Below are 24,739 nucleotides of genomic sequence, written 5' to 3'. Positions count from 1 at the left end.
GTAGTCCAACGAGTCCACGTCAAAAAAAGATCACAACTGAGTTATAATAATCAAATAAATTATGTGAATTATTATGTCTACTACTATAGTAGGTAGGGGAGACCGGTGCAGAACGGGATACTTAAGAAAGAAAAAGTCATAGAAAGAAAACTAAACTGTGTATTAAAAAATAACAAAGTCAGACAGGATCACTTCCTATTAAACTTTATAGAACTTACTTTATTTATAATCCAAATTGATTAGTTATTTGGTAACAAAGAACTTAACTTATCAGTTCTGAAATTCCCATTTTGCCCCGGTTACGGGCGAAATGGGAATGTATTTTAGTCAGCTTGGCAGAGTTCACAAATATGAGTACCTTCGTCTTCATCCTCAACATCTTCGCACGAATTATGAGCCCATCCATGGCAGACACTACACACTACCCATCCTTCAGTTGACTGCAAATATAAGTAGGTATCCACAGTAGATGCAAACACAATCTTCATCATCTGATGAGTCAGTGCCCATCTCATTTTCTTCTTTAACTTTCTTTATTAGTTTCAGTTTTAGTCAGATTCTTTTTACAAAGTTTAAATGCTGTAAAGTAGTGGCAATTTAGAAGAGCGGGGCAAGCTGGGATAATATCCCGTCTTGTCCCGACCGCTTTGCCCCAACAGACATCATTTCAAATAAAATTAGTAATTTCTAACGTAAAAGATATAAAACGGTTCACAGCACGCAATATTAAGATTCAGTAATATATCTATCATATTTGAATGCACTTCTATAAATATAACCAAATTTTTTAACAAAACAAAGAAAAAGGATTTTATGTCAGTAAAGAAGCACACTACGTGACTAAAAGTTTCTTTCTAATGACTGAAGTGAGTCAACCCACGTTCGTTCGAATGGCGCTATTGCCGATATTATGACGACTATAAGTTATGCACACCGATGCATTTCCCGTTCTGCCCCGACTCTCGTTCTGCCCCGGTTTCCCCTACTGCACGTAGTCATTTTAAGAAATATGTGGTTTGAGGAATATTTTTCAAGAAAATGTAGCTCTCACATTTCGGTAAAAAGTCTACACTCTTGTGTACTTAATTATGCTCTGTATAAAGTAATTTTATGCTTAGGGCTTAGACCTTTACATTAGAGAGATATTGCAAATTTAATACAGCCTACGTTGCGCTATTTGCACCGCGCTATTTTGACAGAATTGACATTTCTCAGACGTGTCATAAATACAGATATTGCTCAACATTTTGGTGGCTGTATTTTACGGCTCGATTAAGATTAGTTGTTTGTCTAATTTGTATGCAATTTTGGATCAAGATTTAGTTAGAAGCTCTCATTTTGGCCAATGCTAATGATAAGAACATCTAGTTTATCATCTTGCACATAACATTCTGGAAGATCAACATACACCTATTACATGCTAAAAATAAAGAATTTGATTTAAATGGAAGGAAGGTTTGAATTCTCTTCCAAATATCGAGCATGAGAAACAAATGATCCTTGAGTGTTCTTAAAATAAAAAAATTTCCTGTTGTACACTTCATGTTTTCCTGAACTAACGTCCAATTTTCTGAATAAGTCAATTGATTTTGACTTACAACTTATTTTAATAAACACAAATCGTCATCAGATGTAAATCTAATTCGTTTGCTACTGTCTGAGGTACTCATTTTAGAAAATCATTACAAATAAACTTAGTTTAAATGAAAGAAAAACAACAAACATAACCTGAAAAGAAAATAGCGCAACGAATACCGCACAGCGTAACGGCTCCCCTAATAACGGCAGGCACTATTTCCAATAACGCAGCGTAAGCCAATTATCACGTCTGCGCATGCTCTACTGTCAAAATAACGCGTGCTGTAAAACAGCAAGTGCAAAAGTGACTATGCAATATCTCTCTATTATTTGCTATCAAACTCGCTGTTAATATATTATATTCATAAATGTTTCAATGCTATTATAAACCCAGTAAACTATAAATTGCATTACTTATACTTATTATGTATAATTTATTTCAGGTTCCAAAGCACCTCCGCCATTAAAAGGCCATAAAATCCGATTGTATAGTAATCGATTTTGTCCATACTCGCAACGTGTAATCTTAGTATTGGATGCTAAAAAGATATCGTAAGTAAACACCTACCTGTTTTTAAAACTTACTTGTATAGCCGAAATAGCTCAGTTGGGAGAGCGTTAGACTGAAGATCTAAAGGTCCCTGGTTCGATCCCTGGTTTCGGCAAAAGTTTTTTCTTTTTTTTTTAACAAATTGTTATATTTATAATAATAATGCACAAAACTTCTGTAATAAATTTATATATAGAGTTTATTATACAGGGAGAACAAAAAGACAGGTAATAAATTAAATCACATGTCCTGAGACCAAAAATAGTTCTATGCACAAATGTGCACATAAAAAAAGTTAAAGCCCTTTGGAGTTACAAAATGAAAATACATTTTTTCCAATACATATATCGAAAACAATTAGAGATTTTTTATTGAAAATGTACATGTGGCATTCTTATGGCATAAACATCTGTAAAATAATAACAGTGAAATTTGTGCATAATATAAAAACTTTATGGGGGTGTTGTTCTCTTAAACCCCCACAAATAATTGTCTACTTTCCAATTAAATGATTATTGTAGTACCATCAGTTAAACACAATGTTTTTAAAACTTTTTTGCCTCTTAGTACTTTTTCAATAAGCCAGTTTTTATTTTTTTAATAAGAACCACATATTTTTAAATAAGATTAAGAGGATCGGTACGTATTTTCGGCTGCAATGCTATTCAAATGGGGATTCATTTTTTTCGAATCCTGAGAAAACTAATAAGTATTTTTGAAAAATTTAAACGCAGAATGAAAGATTACGTTATTAGCGAGGGCCGAAAGTCCCTGAGAACTTCTATAATGTTTATTTTGATAAGTTACAGGTGTGAAAAACTAAGAGAAAATTTAGTGTGATTTTTAATTTCAAATATCTCATTCAAAATAAACTTTTTATTTATTCTAAGGTACTTTCGGCCCTCGGTAATAATTTAGTCTTTTATTCTGCGTTTAAATTTTTCAAAAATATTTATTGGTTTTTTCAGGATTCGACAAAAATGAACACAATGCCGTGGTAATATTTTCCAAATCTATCTTTGTCTTACAACGCACTCAGCCGAATATAATATTGTCAGCATATATTGTCAGTCATAGACACTGACAATCAGTGACAATTTTAAATATTTGACATTGCATCGGGAATATTTTGAGTTATTGATTAAATATTATTGATAAATAATTGATATTTGTATTTGATAAATAATTGATTTAAGACGTGGACTTAATAAAAAGTTATTTATTGTGTATTATTTGTGGAAGATCCAAGCAGAGAATACATCAGGATAATATATTCTGTGATCCAAGTATTTTGTTGTTAAAGATGTTCAAAATTGTAACAGTTCCGTAATAATATTATTAAAAAATCGATGTCTTTTCCCCTTTTCTCGATTAAATATTAGTTTTTGTTGTACAAATAAATTATTAAAATCACTGAATACATAGTTAGTGAAAAAATTATCACATTTATTAACTGAATTAATAATTTGCAATTATAAAAATAACAGTTATTCAAGAACATTCAAAAGCCATCTCTTTAAATTAATGATGACATTTTCAAGTAGAATGGCATTGTAGTAATGTCTACAATATCCATGCCAGTGTGAATTTTACTACACGTAATTTGCCGTGTAAAGACAGAAAAAGTAGGGATACACGTAAAATATTTGCGAATTATGTACCCATAGCCTTAAAGAGACCTGGTAATATGTAATATGAAAATATTATTCTATAATTTTACTTAACCATTTACAAATACAAAAAGGGCCACAATTATGGCATAAATTCACTATTTCGAGAATGGGAGATTTTGGAGAGAAATCCCGAAACTGGTTGAAACAAAATCTCTCATTCTCGAAAAAATAAATTTAATACATAGTTTTGCCGCTCACTATATGTGGTGGGTTTTCCAAATCGAAGGTTGAGAACAATAGGGTTCCAAGCGACATTTTGTACAAAATCGGTTTTTTAAAGAATTCTACATCGAATGATGGTTGCAAAACGTTGAATTGTTTCTAGATGGCGGTGTAATCAATGATGAAATAAGGTTTCAAGTACGTGAAATACTTTCATGTTCGGGCAATAAGGTTCCAAGCGACAAGTACTTTAGAAAAATTAAGAGTGTGTGTACTTTGTACCCACGTAAGAAGTTATACTTTTATTATATGATTTCAACGAAACAAATATACTTTCAGTGGCGTACCCAGCCCCCCCTCAGCGCTTTTAAAAAATATTTAAAAAGTAGTAGGAAAATGTAACTTGTCTTTCACAAACAATACAAAAAAATTTCGGTGCCCAAGCCAACCCCCCCCCCCCCAAGGAAAATTCTACTAGGTGCGCCACTGTAACAGTTTATTTGTATTTTATTTAAATATCAAACTAATATTAATACTTACTACTTTCTAAAAAATTTTATTAAAACAAAAATAAAAAAAAGAATATGTACTTTGTACGCACATAAGAAGTTTTACTTCTATTATATGATTTTAATGAAATAAATATACTTTTAACAGTTTATTTGTATTTTGTTTAAATAAACTAATTTTTATACTTACTACTTTCCAAAAAATTTTATTAAAACAATAACAACAATTTAAAAAATAAAAAAGAACAGAGGGCATCCAGAATTTGAACCGGGGACCTCTCGATCTCCGGTCAAATCCAGTAATTTGAATAAACTTATCATAGCTCCAACCGACAAAATGAAAAATAAAACAGTTACTGAAAAAAATTCAACAAATTTCACCTTAGGTATTAATTAGGTACCTTAATTTCACCAATTGCGCTAGCAATTTTTGGAAAATTTTAAATTTTTTGTGAAATGTTTATCTTATAATTCCATAAGGTTCCAAGTACAAGGCTTATAGTGCAATAAGGTTCCAAGTACACTGCAGACGTCAGTAAATACGTTACAGAATTGCACACTAGAATCTTAGTTACGACATTATCTAACGTGAGGCGTTATCTCAATTTACCACACTGTAGTATAAAATAATTTTAAGATTTACAGTCCTTCAAATAACGAAATTATGATAGATTAAAATTAGAAATTTGTCTCCCGAAAAATTTATGAAATGACGCTTGGAACCTTATTGTCCTCAGCCCTCGAAATTTTCAAATATCTCGATAAAAACTGGCTAATCGAAAAAGTACTAACAGGCAAAAAAGTTTTAGAAACATTGTGTTTAACTAATGGTGTCACAATAATAATTTAATTTTTATGTTTGGGGGGGTTTAAGGCAACAAAACCCTTATAAAAATTTTATGGGGTGTATAAATTTCACTGCTAATTGTTTTTAAAATGTTCCCGCCGTAAGAATGCCACATGTCCATTTTCAATAAAAATCTCGAATAGTTTTCGATAGGTATATTAGAAAAAATTGATTTTCATTTTTTTCAATTCAACTTCAAAGGGCTGTACCTTTTTTATGTGCACATTTGTACTAAGGTAAGTTAGATTCAATCGAACTATTTTTGGTCCCAGAATATATGATTCAATTTATTACCTACGTTTGAGTTACACCCTGTATAATTCAAAATATGTACCTAGACCTACATCAATATTATTAGTAGTGTATCTAGGTTATGAAACAGAAATACAAAAAGCCTCTTCTGGAAATTATATTGGATGCTGTTAAAGAACAATTAAGTTTTGAATACTGTGAGATTCGTTTATAAGAAACAATAATCAACTGTCAGTAACAACCTTAAACTTACAAAATCCTAAGGCTGCGTAAGGTTGTTAAAACTCTGCTTAAGACTGCCTAATGCACTTGTTATACGCTAAGTGTTTCAGAAAATCAATTAGTAACTGTTTAAAATCGGTGGCGCCCAAAATCCCGACAGCCAAAATCCCGACGGCCAAAACACCGACAGAGAGAATCCCGACACGCCAGAATCCCGACACGCCAGAATCCCGACAGGCCAAAATCCCGACATGCAACAATCCTCGCATAAGTAATTCCGACCACTACATTTTGAATATTTATTGTTTCCTTTTCAAATGCAATACCAAATCATATTATAGAGTATTGAAATTGAAAAATTACATATTACTTACTAATAAGTACGGGTACCTACTAATTATTATGTATTTTAAAAGAAAAAATTATTTAAACACTTCATTTTATAATATAAAAGCTATACTTACTGAAATGGAAGGTTGTAAGTGACATGATAATATCTATTATATGAAAGTAAACTTGAATTCAGGATTTGATTATACATATATTATTGGACTATATATTGGCAAAAAAAAATAATTTAATTCATATACCCATGTTAAAAATTTTATTTAGAAAATTAGTTCATATTAAATGGTAAATACTTTTGTTTAGTAACAAAAAATAAAAAACAGATGACCATAAACAAAAAACAAGAAATAAATGTAATTATATGTTAAAAAGAAACTTATCAAACCTGTCGGGATTCTGGCCTGTCGGGATTTTGGCCTGTCGGGATTCTGGCGTGTCGGGATTTTGGCCGTCGGGATTGTGACTGTCGGGATTTTGGCTGTCGGGATTTTGGGGTAGACCCGTTTAAAATTACGATGACCTGGAGTCTAGAGTATTTAATAAAACTGATAGAATATCAAATGGATCTAGAAATAAATTTAACAAAAACCAAACATATATGTGTATTGGGGGCCAACAAAAAAACCTAAGTATGTATTGCTAATGGACTAGAAATAAAAAACTACTGAAAGGAATATCCAATAAAAAAGAGCTACTAAAAGAAATCACAAGTCTCAGCTATGATTCTCGAAAACACTCGTTGAACCTTTATTTATTGAAGAAAACTTGACAGGAGATATGTTTTTACTGTATTTGAAGAAACTATTAATCCTCTTACAGCTGTTAATCTAGAAACTCAAATTGATGCAGAAGGTAATTAACAGGAGGAACGTATTCCACCTAATTATGCTCTTGGAGTCGGACAGGTTAAAAGAGAGATTTCCGAATAGGTGAATTGGTAAAATGGAAGCAATTAAATAGCCTCCTAGATCACCGGAATTAAGTCCGTTTGACTTCTTTTTTTTTACATCTCAATCATCAGCTTCGTTCCAATCACTTATGAAGTTTTGAGTGTGACTTTTTGACAACTCGTTAACAAAAAAATATTAAATTACGATTAGGCTACCATTGGAAAGAAAATTAAACGCTCGTTAAATTTATATGCCACATAAGCCCGTACTAATTAAAAAAATATATATTTTAATCGTAAAACCAAGATTTTACTTTTAAAACATTGTTATCATTATTTTCAGATATGAAGTGGTAAATATAAATCTTTCCAATAAACCAGAATGGCTGTTTGACAGAGTACCTGGAGGTAAAGTACCTGCATTAGAAGTAGAAAATGGAGAATTTATCTGGGAAAGTTTGATAATAGTGGATTATCTTGAAGAGAGGTATCATCAGCACCATCTCTACCCCAAGGATCCCTTACAAAAGGCCAAAGATAGAATTCTTATTGAACAATTTAATAGGGTAAGGTATTTAATAGACTAAAGTAATAGAATTATTCAATTTCTGTCAGTCATGAAAGCGTTCCCTAAATTTTTTTATCTAGTACTACAAGCCTGTTTTTATATCGTTCTCCGCCGTTTTCCAACATCCAATGGCCACTTCATCCGGTTGTTCCATAGGTCTTCCTCTTAGGCCTGGATCCCTCGTACCAAAAAAAGTTTATTAATAGCAAGCGAAAAATTTGTTAATAGTTTAACGGTGTCTAGTCGGACAAACTTTGATGTACCTACGTGAACACTTGAACAGGGGAAGTTTTAATTGTGGAACACGTTACAGGTTTCGAACGTCAGACTACGAAAACGTCCCATGTATTTTGTCGGACAGAATTTCCAATTGATTTGTTACCCTTACATTAAACTCCCGTGCAAAAGTCAGACTGCTATTTTACCACCAATATAATTCCTGTCATTTGACATGTTCTACGTGTTGGACTTATTATAGTCGGTTCGCTAAACTCAGACGCAAATGGCTAATGATTTTAGTACGTAACTTTTTTGTTTTTTGCCAATTTTGACAAAATTTGCAAAATTACTAAATATTTAGTAATTATTAACTATTTAGTAATTATTTTTTTGGCAATTTTATCAAATTGGCAAAATTACTAGCTTAAATCACTAGCCAGTTGAGTCTGATTTTAGCGAACGGACTATAAAATGCCCAACATTTATATTTAATAACTATTTATTTATTGTCGATATTATTTCTGATTATTCCTTTATATTTACACATTTAATATAATCTTGCTACAAATTTAATACTCTAGAGCAGCGTAGAATACTTGGAAGAGTGTTAACCTAGTTAGCTCCCTTCTGGCGCCCAAATCCCTTCTGGCGCCCAAAAATTTATTTTATTTTTATTATATTATTATATTTATTTTGTCTATTTTCTGAGCACTATCTTAATATTTCCTTTCCTAACCATCATTGTCATTTCCTTTAATTTACTGTCTTGACGGGCGTGCAAATTGGCCGAATCCTTCCTTGAGTGTCAAGCGGTCATTCTCTTGCATATCTAGCTAGCCATTTACTTTACATATATCTATTTCTAATTTTATTATCAGTTCATATCACTTTCTTTATCAATTCTATCCTCTTTGTCTTTGCATCTTCCTCTACTAATACTACTGCAAAAGTAGTATTTTTTTACTTCGGCTTCTCAACGGAGAAGCTATTTTCTTTCTATTCTCATTTTTTTTTGTTCCATTATCCACAATAGTTTTTTTCTTTTCCTACTTCTGTTGGATTTTATCATCCTCTTTACTTTCACTCCAACAGAAGTTCTAGTATTTTGTTATATTTGCCCAACATATTTGTCCGACAAACATTTTTTCATATATTATATAAAGTTTGCTATTGAATAAACTTAAAAACAATCTGCTAGTTTTCACAATCATATACTTGTCAGGATGACACGTTCCACAATTAAAACTTCTCCTGTTCCAGTGTTCCCATACATCAAAGCTTGTCGGACTAGACACCGTTAAGCTATTAACAAATTTTCAGCTTGCTATTAATCAACTTTTTTTGGTACGCGGAATCCAGGCCTATCTCTGTTTCTTTCTCTCAGCTCTTTGTCTCTTCCTTCGCTCCAACTTTTTATCAGTCTATCTCGTTTTCTCTTTCCTTCTGGTGGCCATTTTAATATTTCTTTTGGTATTCGTTGTTCATCCATTCTTTGTATATGGCCGAACCAGATAAGTTACTTTGTTGATAAGTCTTCTTTGATTGTTCGTTCGATTCCCATTATGTAGGTATCTAATGCGTTCGTTGGTAATCCTTTCTCTTCTAGATCTTCCTGCATGAGTTAAAAGAAATAACCAGAGAAAGAGATATTTAATGAGGCAATGAAAGAGATGGACAATACACTAATAACGACGACCACTACACTCCCTCCGAGGGGGCAAGAATTGAAGAGAGAGAAAGAGAGGAATAAACTTTTTTTAAATAAGATACTCTTTTTAAAATATTCTTGCCCTCGTATTTTAATGTCACCTGTTAGAAATTTTGTAAATGGAAACACATCATACAATTTTATATTTTATAATATAAATTGTATATTTTTAGGGCTCCCTGTTTTACCTATTTGTTATTTTGTCATCTTTGTTATTTTTGTTTTAATGCCAAATATTAATTTTCAGTCTCCTGTAGTTGCAACCTGTGAGAAATAGTGAAGCAATCAATTGTGCAATGTTTAATGTTAAAATTTTTAACATAACCTACTTATGATGAAAGTCATTGATGTTAAGATAATAAATTAATTTATAGAATCATCCTTCATATGCTACTGTCTATGAGCCAACAGTTGGTCTTAAGTGTTTACATACATAAGTACTAGAAATATGCGTATTTAAAACATATTTAGTCTTTGGATAATATTATATTAGAATGTAGGTGCAGGAATGTAGGAAAAAAATAAAGGAAGGATGAAAATTTGGGAATAGGTAGTTGAAATTGCCTATTATTATATAAGAAAAAGTTTACAATTCTACATCCCCTCCATTTTACAAAAATGGAGGAGAATACCCCTTCTCGGGGGTGAAAAATATACATTCAAAATAAGTCCAGAATTGGATAAAATGACTAATTCTAAACAACTTTTCTTCTATAGAGTTTTTTCCCTAAGTCAATACTTTTCGAGTTATTTGCGAGTGAATATGTTCATTTTTAACAAAAAAAAAAACATGATATTGGAGGGTTTTTGGAAAATAACTCAAAAAGTATATTATCGAAAAAAAATATTCTTAGCAAAAATATAGCTTATAAAAAAGTGAAACAAATTGTGTATGCGTGAAGTCTATAGACTAACTAGAAGCAAAGTTGTAGCTAATGAAAATTAGGTTCTTCATCAAATTCCAAATCGAATATTTTAACGTGAAATAACCAAAAAACGGAGCACTTTTCGGGGAAAACTCGTTACAACTTTTTTAAAGTGTTTAAAAAAAGGTTTATTTTTGTTTAAAAAAAAAAAACTTCTAACATTAAAAGTGAGTTACGCTCAAAATATTGTTGGCCCCAAATAAATTTAATCGTTACCACTTCACAAGTTACTTTTCTTATGTATTCTTTTTATATGATCTGTAAGTTTCATCGGTTCAAAGAGTATTCAGAAAAGCAAAACGTACATTTTATTACTCTTTGAGATTTTTGGTATTACTAATAATTTTTAAGTTATTTTAAAAAAGAAAATGAATTCTTTTCAAAATTAAAAAACGTGTTTATTTTAAAACCAATTTTTTTCAAAAATGTGCACATTAAACCAATGAAACTTATACATCGTTTAAAAAATATAGAAGTAAAGTAACTTCGCGATTTTTTTACTAAAAAATAACATTATTTTGAGGACCAACATTGTTTTGAGCATAACTCACTTACTTTTAATGCCAGAAGTTTTTTTTGAAAAACAGAATGAAACCTTTTTTAAACACTTTAAAAAAGTTATGAGTTTTCCCCGAAAAGTGCTCCTTTTTTTGGTTATTTCACATTGAAATATTCGATTTGGAATTTGACGAATAAGAACCTACTTTTCATTAGCTACAACTCTGCTTCTACTGGGTCCACAAACTTCATGCATACACCATTTTTTTCATTTTCTTATAAGCTATATTTTTGCTAGGAATATTTTTTTTCGATTAAACACTTACTTTTTGAGTTATTTGCTAAAAACCGTCCAAAAATATGTTTTGTTTTTGTTAAAAATGAACATACTCACTCGTAAATAACTCGATAAGTATTGACTTAATGAAAAAACTGTATAGAACAAAAGTTGCTTAGAATAAGTCATTTTATCCCATTTCGAACTTATTTTGAATGTATATTTTTTCACCCCCGAGAAAATATTTTTCACCCCGTATTTCCCAATTTTTGGAAAATGGAGGTGATGTAGAATTGTAAACTTTTTCTTATACAGGGTGTCCCGAAAAGAATGGTCATAAATTATACCACACATTCTGGGGTCAAAAATAGTTCGATTGAACTTAACTTACCTTAGTACAAATGTGCTCACAAAAAAAGTTACAGCCCTTTGAAGTTACAAAATGAAAATCGATTTTTATATATCGAAAACTATTAGAGATTTTTTATTGAAAATGGACATGTATAATTCTTATGTCAGGAACATCTTAAAACAAAATTATAGTGAAATTTGTCCACCCCATAAAAAATTTATGGGGATTTTGTTCCCTTAAACCCCCCCAAACTTTTGTGTACGTTCCAATTAATTCATTATTATGGTACCATTAGTTAAACACAACGTTTTTAAAACTTTTTTGCCTCTTAGTATTTTTTCGATAAGCCAGTTTTTATTGAGATGCGCCTTCTTTTTCAATATATTTACGTAAAAATTTTATGGGGGTTTTGTTCCTTTAAACCCCCCTAATGTTTGTGTACGTTCCAATTAAACTATTATTGTGGTACCATTAGTTAAAAACAGTGTTTTTAAAACTTTTGTCTCTTAGTCTTTTGTTCATAAGTCACCTTTTATCGAGATGTAGCTTCTTTTTCAAAATATACCTAAAAATGTAAATTATAAATAAATTTTCAGATTATTAACAGGTCTCTATAACCGTACTTAACCATATACAAATATGTGGTGGATTCGACAAATATTCAAAATATCTCGATAAACACTGGCTTATCGAAAAAGTACTAAGAGGCAAAAAAGTTTTAAAAATAATGTGTTTAACTAATAGTGACACAATAATAATTTAATTGGAACGTACACAAAAGTTTGGGGGGGTTTAAGGGAACAAAACCCCCATAAAATGTGTATGGGGTGCACAAATTTTACTTAATTTTTTTTTAAGATATTCCTGTCGTAAAAATGCCACATGTCAATTTTCAATAAAAAATCTCTGAGAGTTTTCGATATATGAAAAAAAAATCGATTTTCATTTTGTAACTTCAAAGGGCTGTAACTTTTTTTGTGTGCACTATTGTATATAGGTAAGTGAGGTTCAATCAACCTATTTTTGACCCCAGAATCTGTGGTATAATTTATGACCAATCTTTTCGGGACACCCTGTATAATAATAGATAATTTTAACTACCTATTCCCAAATTTTCATCCTTCCTTTATTTCTTTTGAGGTTTTCGGAAAATTGTGTGTTCTTTGATCGGGCTAATAGTTTATATTCTTCTTGAAAGTGTTCATTCATATCGTCCTATATTTGGCGATAATTATTATAATATGGATATTTTTGATGTTGTTGATCTAAATACTTAATACTTACTTTCTGGTAACGTTCAATTATTTCTGCATAAATTTTAAACGCGGTTGTAAATTTAGACTAATGTTATTGTTATCTTCTTCGATATTATCTTTGATACATATCTATTATTATCTATATCTAGTTTTTAAGACATTATCAAATATATTACATGGGAGGTATTTGCAACTGTTCTATACATAGTTAGATGTAACAATCATTTAATTTGATTGACAATGAATTGAAAATGACATTCATCTTCAAGAAATTTGGCATCGGACTTCCGGTTTTAGAGTTACAAACGGAAGTAATGTTTTAAAGTCGCCGAAATAGTACAAGCGATATATTATTCGAAGCGCCTTAGCAAAAAAAGAACAAATATATACGTCCGGTTTTTATATCACTTTCGGTTAAATAGTTGTAACCGGAAGTCAGCATATAAATATATAGCAGAAATTATACCTGTGACAAGTTTCAAAATTAGTGAAATCGTATATTGATCGGCGCAAAGTTATACGAAGAGTTAAAATATCGACTTCCGTATCTTTGGTGAAAACCTAGGACTTACAAAGTTTAATTGCTTGTTATTTTTCACCTTACTCATCATTTGAAATAATTATCCACATAAACCATGATCTTTCTTGTTGAAGTGATTATTTCCTTTTCAGGAGTACCCATCATTTGGGGTAATTTATCGACATAATAGAAGTATAAGCATAAACCTTGGTCTGTCTTGTTGAAGTGTTTACTTTTTCGAAGTGCCTAAAGATTCAAGACTTATGTACATACTTTGAATTTGGGACTTCATGATTGCACTCCCTTTGTTTATTCTTTATTTTTGAAAAGCACCTAAGCAACACAAGTAAAATGTAGCATACACAGCTTCCGTTCGGACTTCCGGGTGAGGATTATTTCAGGGGTAACACCTTTACAGGTTAGAAAAATCAGTTTAGGGTCTTTTAATCTGGAAGAAAAGAAATACATAGTACAGTACAAATTACTTATATTCAAGAGACGAGATAGAACGGACAAAGGGCGAAAGCCTTTTTATATTATCCGCTTCGATTTCCGTTTATTAACTTTGTTATGAGGTCCTAAAAAGATCTGTCTTATGTATTTATGACATTAGCAATGACTCTGCAGTTAAGAACACAATATGTTAGGCGGTTTGATTCTGGCAGAATCTAAATATGACTCTGTCCACTTTGACTAGTTTACAGAGATTATATCTGAATGAAACTTGTCAAGTTCAAATACCTGTGACCTGTGATTGCTCTTAATTTAAGGTCTAAGGGCCGGTTGTTCGAACGCTAATCAACAATGATCATTATCAAATATTTAATTACTGTCACCAAAACTGTCAATGTCAACTTTGTTTGGGTTGCTGAAAACATAATTAATTACAATTATGAGATTTATTATTAATTATGTTAATAATTATTGTTATATTAATTGATTATAGACTCCACAGACTTTTTAACAACCCAAACAAAGTTGACATTGACAGTAATTAATTATTTGATAGTGATCATTGTTGATTAGCGTTCGAACAACCGGCCCTAAGAGTATTTTTGACGGATTTCTTGTTGGTTTTTAGAGGACTTCTGCCAACAGAGATGTTGCTTCGACCTCGTCTTAATTTGCTCTGATCTGTAAGCGAGTGCCTGGTGTTTGGGGAGTCTTTCTTGGACACTACGCAGGTCTTTTATGCACACGGACTACTACACTATTGTAATTTACATATTTACCTATGTGTTTTACCACGTTGGCAAATTTTGTCAAAAGTGGGTTTATATAAATATAAGATGTATTACTAAATTAAAAATATTTTTAATATTCTAATGCCCTTGGAGTTTTAGACTTCGATAATAAAAAGTTAGTTGAATTACATTTAACATAGTTAAATGATTTATCAGTCATTTTTAAAGATTAACATTAATTAATTAACTATTGCTTGTAGGTTATTAACACAATGTACCGAATAATGGTGAATATTGGAAGAATGAACGTCAACGACGACGAAGTAATATCAACAGGCCTTTCCACTTTCGAAAAGGAACTAAGAGAAAGGGGTACTCCATTCTTTGGTGGCACCAAACCTGGTATGTTAGACTACATGATTTGGCCATGGTGCGAGCGAGCGGAAATCTTAAAAGTTTTCGGCAATCAGCATCTTCTAAGAAGAGACAAATACAAGAAATTGGTAAGATATGTTTTTTTTTAATGCTGTATAGCGCAAAGCATAGTCAGATCCTTATTCCAGCATATTAGGCCGATCTCCTTGCCTTTGATACTGTTTTGAAACATAAAAATTAATACACTATTCCATTATTTTTCTTCTCTACAAATCCCTAGGATTATGCTGTTTCTAAGAAGTGTTGATTGAATTCCCAACTAGACAAAGCCATTGTTTTTTCCTCTCCTCAAACTAGTATTCTAAACTCTAAACAAGGTTATTAAGACTATAACATACCCTAGGATTCAATCGTCACCGGTGCAGGTCGCTCTAGTTTTGTCTAGAACTTGAAAAGTCGTTAGTTTTTTGTTTTCTCTACAAATAAACATCTTTATGTTCCTGCTAATCAAATAGTGAATTTATCCAATAAAAGTTATTTTATAGAAATAAGTCTAGATTTTTAATCATCAGTTTAGTACACCCATTCTCACCTACGCCTTAGAAACCTGGCCAATGAGGAAAAGCTGGAAAAGCGACAGCTTTTCCTCATTGGCCAGGAATGGACAGCTAACATAAGAGTTTGATTATTCTGTAGTAACTTCTATTTGCGAGCGTTATTCTATGGTCTCTGTCTATTTGCGAGCGTTATTCTATCTCTTCCGTTATTGTGTTATTGGTATTTACACTGCTTTCCAGTTAAGGCTATGGGTACATAATTCGCAAATATTTTACGTGTATCCCTACTTTTTCTGTCTTTACACGGCAAATTACGTGTAGTAAAATTCACACTGGTATGGATATTATGTAAACATTACTAGAATGTCATTCTACTTGAAAATGTCATCATTAATTTAAAGAGATGGGTTTTGAATGTTCTTGGATAACTGTTATTTTTATAATTGCAAATTATTAATTCAGTTAATAAATGTGATAATTTTTTCACTAACTATGTATTCAGTGATTGTAATAATTTATTTGTACAACAAAGACTAATACTCAATCGAGAAAAGAGGAAAAGTGTTAAAGTGATTTTTTAATAATATATTATTATGGAACGCTTACAGTTTTGAACATCTTTAACAACAAAATACTTGGATCACAGAATATATTATCCTGATGTATTCTCTGCTTGGATCTTCCACAAATAATACACAATAAATAACTTTTTATTAAGTTCACTTCTTAAATCAATTATTTATCAAATACACTATATATCAATAATATTTAATCAATAACTCAACATATTCCCGATGCAATGTCAAATATTTAAAATTGTCACTGATTGTCAGTGTCTGATTGACAATATATGCTGACAATATTATATTCCGCTGAGTGCGTTGTAAGCCAAAGATAGATTTGGAAAATATTACCACAACATTGTGTATATTTTTTTCGAATCCTGAAAAAACCAATAAATATTTTTGAAAAATTTAAACGCAGAATGAAAGACTAAATTATTACCGAGGGCCGAAAGTCCCTTAGAATAAATAAAAAGTTTATTTTGAATGATATATTTGAAATTAAAAATCGCACTAAATTTTCTCTTAGTTTTTCACCCCTGTAACTTATTAAAATAAACATTATAGAAGTTATCAGGGACTTTCGGCCCTCGCTAATAACGTAATCTTTCATTCTGCGTTTAAATTTTTTAAAAATAATTATTGGTTTTCTCAGGATTCGAAAAAAATGAATCCCCATTTGAATAGCATTGCAGCCGAAAATACGTACCGATCCTCTTAAGAGAATTGTTAAAGCACTTCAAAATTATAGTCACCGACGTTAAAGTTACGTTACAGTTTACCGTCCAGGGCTGAATCCACTTTTATATCCACCAAGAATTTCCTCAGAGCTGTGTAAATGTGTAAATTATGTTAAGAGGGTATCATGCAGACTGTGTTCAAAAGTTATCTCTGTGTAATTGCCACATTCAACCTTGTTCTGTGGTCAGTACACTTGCGTATTGGACACAGCTAACCGATGTTCCATTCTTCAGGCATTTACTCTTCTTCCCATACTCTTGCTATAATATTGTGGACTTGCTTGGCTACGTCCTCACTCCCATACTTGTAAAGTACTGCCGGGGTTTTGACAGGTACTGTTGCTTTGTTGATTTTCATTTTGTAGATAGTTCAGTTGTTCCCTGTAATGAAAACTGATCCTGGAATATGCCAAAACTCACAATTGGTAGTCATTAAAAGCGGGTTGACACGATCCAAGTGTACTTGGTTAAAATCTGCTTGGACGCTGCGCGCACAACACTTGGAAGCTACTTTGATTATGTCACCTCTTCCTCCAAGTACACTTGTATTAGCAGGTTTTATCCAAGTTAATTAGGGCGCTGGCCAACTTTCTTGGATGCAAGTAGTGTCGAATTGTAAAATTAGCGTCGGTGTCGGAAAATTGAAAACGAGAAGTAAACACAAAAATAAAATGGTCTGAAATGGAGAGCGTTAAATTCATGGAGTCATACCAAGCTGAGGAACCATTATGGAATGTACAGATAAAGGAATATAAAATTAAGGACGCTAATTGAACCGATTCTTGGCTCTCAATGGCCTTCAAATTCAAATTGAAATGTTAAAAATGCAAAAACAGTTAAAAATTTGTTCTCCAAAACTAAAACACACTTGTCCCCCTGGAGCAAGTGAACATAATTTATCATATATATACCTCATGCTATATAGGTCAGACTGGGCCGTCACTTAAAGGGAGACTAACCTCTCACCGGAGTGACATTTTTATCAAAGCATACTTGCGCCCTAGCTCAACATGCGATTAATTCGAAACATATGGTTAACTTTAATGACATTAAGATCCTTTGCAATGAACGTAACGATGCCAACTTGGCTAGAAGCTGTTTATACATGTATACTTGGACGAATAGGTGACACAATCAAAGTAGCTTCCACGTCTTGCGCTCGCAGTCTCCAAGCAGACTTTAATCAAATACACTTGGATCGTGTCAACCCGCCTTAAGCAAATGGTCCAAGGTAGTTATAGATTTTTCTTTTATTTTATGTTCTGTAAACTCTTTAATTCATGAATATTTTATTCCGGTTTAAGATTTTACACCCTTATTCGTCAAAATCGTATGCTGTTGAGATTTTTACACCTTTATACGTTTATTATTTTCCTTTCGGTCGATTTTAGTAGTAAGTAAGCATTGTTTAAATATCGAAAATATCTATATATTTTCTTTTTTCAGATGGAATGGCGAAACCAAATGACTGAAGAAACTACCGTTAAGAAAAGCCTACTACACTCAGATTACCACATAAAATATTTACAGTCGTACCGAGCGGGTATGCCAGACTACGATCTGATTCTAAATTCCAACTGAACTGCATCATCACCAACACATTAAGTCCCAACAAAAGAATAACCATAGTTTTAATCTCGTATTTCTTTTAAAGTCTGTTTTTATACTAAAATATACAAATGAGTCATTAAGTTTGATTCATTAGCAGGTACGCAGAGAGAATTTAATTTTTTGTTAATTGTTTAAATTATTATAGCATTACACATAAAAAATGCTTTCACGTGCTTTAAACATAAATATATTATTAGTTGATTTCGCATACCAATATTTCGGATATCTATGTTCAAAGCTACTATAATGTAGTATTCCCAAGTTATCTCAATATGATCAGGTACATTTGATTTCTCTATTTTAAAGATTTTTCTAAAAATTTCACTTAGGTCATTATGTGGATAAATAAGTCGTTCTTCTAAATACAAAGCAGTAATCCAGTCAATCTTTAAATAACGGCTATTAGTCCTGTCGCCAGGGGGGGTACAACGGCCTCCTGTATTCAGATGGACTTACCCAAGTTTTTTTTATGTATTTTGACCTGTAGAACACGAATTTTTTGGGTAACAGTTGATCCGGATGTCGATAAGATTGTTATAAACCAAGAAGTTGAGGAATCACATAACAGCGATTTCTCGCAAAACAAAACATTTTTTTGTATTTTTTGGGGGATTCTAACCAAAAAATGTTCCTACAAATTTTTTTGTAGGATGCATAGTTTTCGAGATAAACGCGGTTAAACTTTCAAAAAATCGAAAAATTGCAATTTTTGAACCCGAATAACTTTTGACTAAGAAATAAAATAGCAATTCTGCTTACCGCATTTGAAAGTTCAAGTCAAATTATATCGGATTTAATTATTTGTATTGCTAAAAATTTATTATTTTATTGTTAAAAAAAGCTATAAACACCTAGTACTTGAGTGATGTTTTCAATGATTTCTCATTTAAAATCGAACGAGTAGGTAGAATAGGTAGAAGTGCAAGCGGGGCTATTTCTACGTAGCATGCGTTAAAACGCATGTATTAGGCACCGGAAACACTATGTGTTTGTAGCTTTTTTTAACAATAAAATAATAAATTTTTAGCAATACAAATAATTAAATCCGATATAATTTGACTTGAACTTTCAAATGCGGTAAGCAGAATTGCTATTTTATTTCTTAATCAAAAGTTATTCGGGTTCAAAAATTGCAATTTTTCGATTTTTTGAAAGTTTAACCGCGTTTATCTCGAAAACTATGCATCCTACAAAAAAATTTGTAGGAACATTTTTTGGTTAGAATCCCCCAAAAAATACAAAAAAATGTTTTGTTTTGCGAGAAATCGCTGTTATGTGATTCCTCAACTTCTTGGTTTATAACAATCTTATCGACATCCGGATCAACTGTTACCCAAAAAATTCGTGTTCTACAGGTCAAAATACATAAAAAAAACTTGGGTAAGTCCATCTGAATACAGGAGGCCGTTGTACCCCCCCTGGCGACAGGACTATATGTATGTAGATGATCGTTGTGTTGGATATCTAATACCATGATTTTATCTTTGATATATTTAACCGTTGATTGAATACTCGAAATTCGGCTATTCAATCAACGATTTAACTCCAGACCAAACCTTTCACTCTCATTTTCAACCAGGCATATGAGATCCATTAGGTCTTCTTAGCTGTTGGGCAGTATCGGAAAATTTCTTTTCTACTTGTCGCCATTTTTTTTACCCATTGCTTTCATGCTCTTGTTTTGTTATATAGTCTACTCGTATACAAATTTTTCACGTATAAATTGTGTACATAATATCTTTTCTCACAGACTTCGATATTTTTATTGAGTGCCTTTTATTGAGATTTTTAAAGACACATACATCAGCTAATTATTATATCTGCAAAAACATCACTATTTGTGTTTGTTTTTGAATTATTAAATAAAGGTATAGTTGTTCCATTATATCTTTGCACAAACGTCATGATTCATTTGCAAACAAGTTAAATCAAAACATTAAGTGAAACGTACGTTGCGTCGATATGTAATATCATTAATATGTAATGTCAATGAAATAATTAGGACATGGATATTAGCGGTGGACATATTTTATAAAGTTATAATGTACATTTATATTTAACTGTGGTATAATATATTTAACATAATATAACTTTATAAAATAATATATAATAGTCTCCCGTTTTATACCGCTCACGTGGTTTTGGGAGTATAGCAGGGTAGTCTGCTATATCTAGGGTCTACGGTATACAAGAAAGGTAACAGGGCCAGTGCTACGCTTCCACCGCCTATAATTACCCCTGGTTTTACCCAAGGTACTCATTTTATTCAGGTTGAGTCGACCTGGGGCCTATAAACATTTTAAAAATGTAGTTGTTCTTGCCGGCGGTAGCATTTGAACTCCGGAAGCACACTGCCGCTTAGCTACTCCCCAGGCAACCAAATAACGTTTACAAAACGTTGAAAAAACGTCATAATTATCACCAAATGACGTCAGTTTATCACGTTTTTTCAACGTCGAAAATCACGTGAATATGTCCCACCATAATTCACGTCATTTTTATCACGTTTTAAATACATATGAAAAACGTAGTTTTTACGTCGATTTGTCCCACCATAATTCACGTAATTTTTATCACGTTTTAAATACGTGATATGAAAAACCTAGTTTTCTTAGAAGCAATCTTAGAAGGCTAAAAATTAATTTAATTAAACTCAATATCATTTGTATCATTGTTAAATAAGAATAACTTATGACGTAGATATATTAATATTATGTGACACATGACTGAAGCTCGAAACAAATGACTGTGAATGAAAAGCCCTATAACAGACGCCCTATGGTTTGTGTCAAACATGTTATGTTTTTTCCATACTAGAGGTCCAGTCATTGGACTGACCTAAAGTCAATTTTTTACTTCGAGCCCCAAAGTTGCTTATTGTTAGAATGTTTATAAGTAATATATTGCTAAATAAAAGTTTCAAAAAAAATTACTCATACTTTAAACGATACAAATACATAGGCATATTTTTATTATTGTTATACGTTGATAGTAATTAACACAATAAATACACACTTAAAAGACTAATAGATAAATACTCATGATGAAGAAGTACATTATAATTAAAAATGAATAACCATTTTCATATCGCCCCAACACGAAGCCAAAGCCGTCTTATATTTCAGTTTGTTTAGAGAGCGCAACAAGCACTCTGACCGAACAGTTTCAAAACTCATTAGTTTTTCATCAGAGAATGCATATGTTGCTATCTCCAAACCATGTACATAGCTGTAACGTCTGTACATGCATTGGGTTCTTCTTCTCTCTTGCTGTGGGCACACTCAGCTGCACGCCGGCCCTAACTTTATAAAATAAACTCAGTATAAGTTGTAAATTCCAATAAACACAACAAATGCGCTAATGTCACTGTAACTAAAAATTATAAACGTCAAAATTTATAGTAAACAAGGTATCAAAGACGTATTGTTTATCCTTGTTTAACTTATTGTGGTTTCTATGGACAAGCTGTTTAATTTTGCGGTACTAGTTTCTGTGCGTAAAAAAAGATACGTAGTATAAAAAGTAATTCGTGAATAATTTCATGCATGTGCAAAGATATAATGGAAGGACTATAATAATATTGTGATGGTATAAAAATTATTAGGATCATCATTAATATATTAGTACACAGTCACAGTATAGTAGGTGTACTTAATGGTACTGTACACACATAATATACAGAATCTTCACCTTAAGCATCTTTAGATAGTAATTTATTTATACCTACGGTCAAATATATTAGTTTTGCATGTAAAATGTTAATAAAAATAATTTATTTACTGTTAATTATTTAATATTTTATATACCTAGTTGGACGTTTAATATACAGGGTATGCCACGTTCAACTGAACAGAGCCTACTGTGTCAATAGCTAACCTTATTAGGATCAATTCATATAAAGGTACTATACCTTGTTTTTAATCCAGGAGGAGTAAACTAAAACAGATCCACACCCAATAATTTCACTACAAAAATTATCAAATACATCTTCTTTTTTGGTTGATCATGTCGGCATTCGACGGTAATCATATCGTTATACTAAATACGTCGCTAAAAAGTTCTAAAAACAACTGTTTTTTATATAAAAGCAGACAAAGAATCTAAAAATTACATAAAAATTTCATAACACTGGAGTAAACTTGTCTGCGGTTGGATCAATTACAAACAAGCATTACCTCGCGGTGAATTTGAATTACTCCTTCTGGTTTAAAGACAGAGCATAGCTAGAGCCAATTCAGGCGCTTATGCACTGGGTTGCATGAGCCCAAAATTCAGAAGATGTTATGAAATAATCAGATACCGTATGCGAGAATAATTTACGCCATTGTAATACACATAACAATACTATCAATGTATACGTACGTCATACAGTATTGTCATACAGTAAAACCTGTGTTGCCGGCCACCTGCCAAAATCTGCCACCTGTACTTACGACTTACGGTTTCAAAATTCCCCAAACCAATTATATGTATATTCCCTTATTTATGACCTGCTATTTACGGCCACCTTTATAATACGGAAGTGGCCAAATAATCACATATTTTTAAAGCCCATTTTATAGAAATTGAATGTGAATGTCGGCCGAAATAATTTTGTTAAAATCATTTTGTCTATTTGTTGATCGAAATTCCCAGTACTATTTATTAGGACCTATTGTATCTACCTAAACAGGAGATTAAATGACCTGTATCGGGTCGGTGGTCACAAGGTTCTTAAAATCCTATAATAAAATGTTAAAGCGTTGTAAAAGAGAAACGTTTGTCACTATTTATAAGTATGATTTAAATTCACAAAAGTTGGCCGAAAAATATGGTGTAAAAACTCAAATTATCAAAGGATATAAAAAATAAAAGGGAATTGAAAAATTCTTTAAAAAAGCTTAACATCAATCTGTTTTTTCCGTAGTATACAGTATATACCTACCTAGATTTGTTTTATATTATGATATTAAAGTAGCTTTAGTAGTTTCCGTTTATGTATAGAATTATATTTGCTTTTATTAACAAAATAAACAAAGTTCCAATTATCTTTTATGTATTTGTGGACTACAAAAACTGGAAATACCGGCCACCTTTCTATATCGGCCAATAGTTCCTTCATTTTTAGTGGCCGTTACTGACAGGTTTTACTGTATTTATTGCGGTTATATTTACAAAAATATAATTGCTCATACTGAATGAAAGTCTACATACAGCTCCACCTTTATAACTTTTATATTATGTAAAGTTTGTGCAATTAATTTTAATAACACATAGCGCACATTTCTTAATACAATCCATTAATAACCAATTGATATAACAAAAAGAATTTTTTAGTGGTTTAATTTATTTAAATTTGGATTTATATATTCAACCTCAACCTTAAAATTCAAGTTTATTTTGACAGTAAACTGTGTACAGCGTTATGAAAGGAGCGCATCCTGAATATTTTAAATTTTCAATTAAGTTCATTGTAGGTACTAAAATCTACTAAAAAATTCTAGCTGGTGCTGAATACCGTATTTCTATCAAATTTGTCATTTATTTTCCCTGTATAACTGTAGACTTTATACCAGCATTTCCCAACCGGTGGATCGCGACCCACTAGTGTTCCTTATGCTATCATCATGGATGAGGGATGGGTCGCGAACATCAGAAAGTGGCTTGGAACCACTGCTTTATACTATTGGCATACCTTGTGTATATTTATCTCTTTCTATTATATACCATTAATATACTAGAATCACCCAATATATTAGATGTATTTAGTTTTATCATAGGGCTGCTTTTTTAATAATTGTATTTTTTCCTCTTTTTTACTCTTGTCACTATTTATTGTATTACGATGTATAGAATTAATACAATTATCTTTTGTATCAATATGTATTGAGTTTGAATGTTGTGAATATACTCTTTTGTTACGTTTTGTAATGGTGCTGGTACTTATAAATAAATATTTTTCGTGAAATATATTTAGTTTTTGTTTTATTTACACCGCGCGTAAGAGAAAACGGTCACTCACAAAATTTAAGTTTTTTTTATTTTTTCCTTATTTAAGTATATCAAATTAAATATATTGTGTATTTAGTCAACTGCTCTTGTAGCACGTAACCCATCATTATTATTAGTAGCAAATGGAAAATAAGGAAAAATTTGAGAAAATAATGTCTAAATGTATTGAAAATTTCGATGTAGCATTATAGTTACAGTTGTAGCAGATATTGAATTATAGAGTCATTAAAAGGTAAGTATCCCAGGCAACCAAATAACGTTTACAAAACGTTGAAAAAACGTCATAATTATCACCAAACGACATCAGTTTATCACGCTTTTTCGACATCGAAAATCACGTGAATATGTCCCACCATATTTCACG

The 24,739-nt window shown here is 31.6% G+C and overlaps 1 protein-coding gene and 1 non-coding gene across 2 annotated transcripts in view; both read left to right on the top strand.

Moving 5' to 3' along the window:
- LOC126881092 (pyrimidodiazepine synthase-like) overlaps positions 1–24,335 on the top strand; it is a 43,648-nt gene extending 19,313 nt beyond the window's left edge. Inside the window, exons 2-5 of the mRNA XM_050645132.1 lie at positions 2,022–2,130; positions 7,374–7,596; positions 14,799–15,041; positions 18,220–24,335. Coding sequence (XP_050501089.1) covers positions 2,022–2,130; positions 7,374–7,596; positions 14,799–15,041; positions 18,220–18,354 — 710 coding nt within the window. The 3' untranslated portion in view covers positions 18,355–24,335. The remainder of the gene's footprint in view (positions 1–2,021; positions 2,131–7,373; positions 7,597–14,798; positions 15,042–18,219) is intronic.
- On the top strand, positions 2,171–2,243 carry Trnaf-gaa (transfer RNA phenylalanine (anticodon GAA)). The gene has a single exon. It is a non-coding gene; the product is annotated as a tRNA-Phe (tRNA).
- Positions 24,336–24,739: the final 404 nt, after the last annotated feature.

This window comes from Diabrotica virgifera, chromosome 3, assembly GCF_917563875.1.
Source record: "Diabrotica virgifera virgifera chromosome 3, PGI_DIABVI_V3a".
Lineage (NCBI taxonomy): Eukaryota > Metazoa > Arthropoda > Insecta > Coleoptera > Chrysomelidae > Diabrotica > Diabrotica virgifera.
Note: the sequence above shows the minus strand (reverse complement) of the source record. Positions and strands in the feature narration are given on the sequence as shown.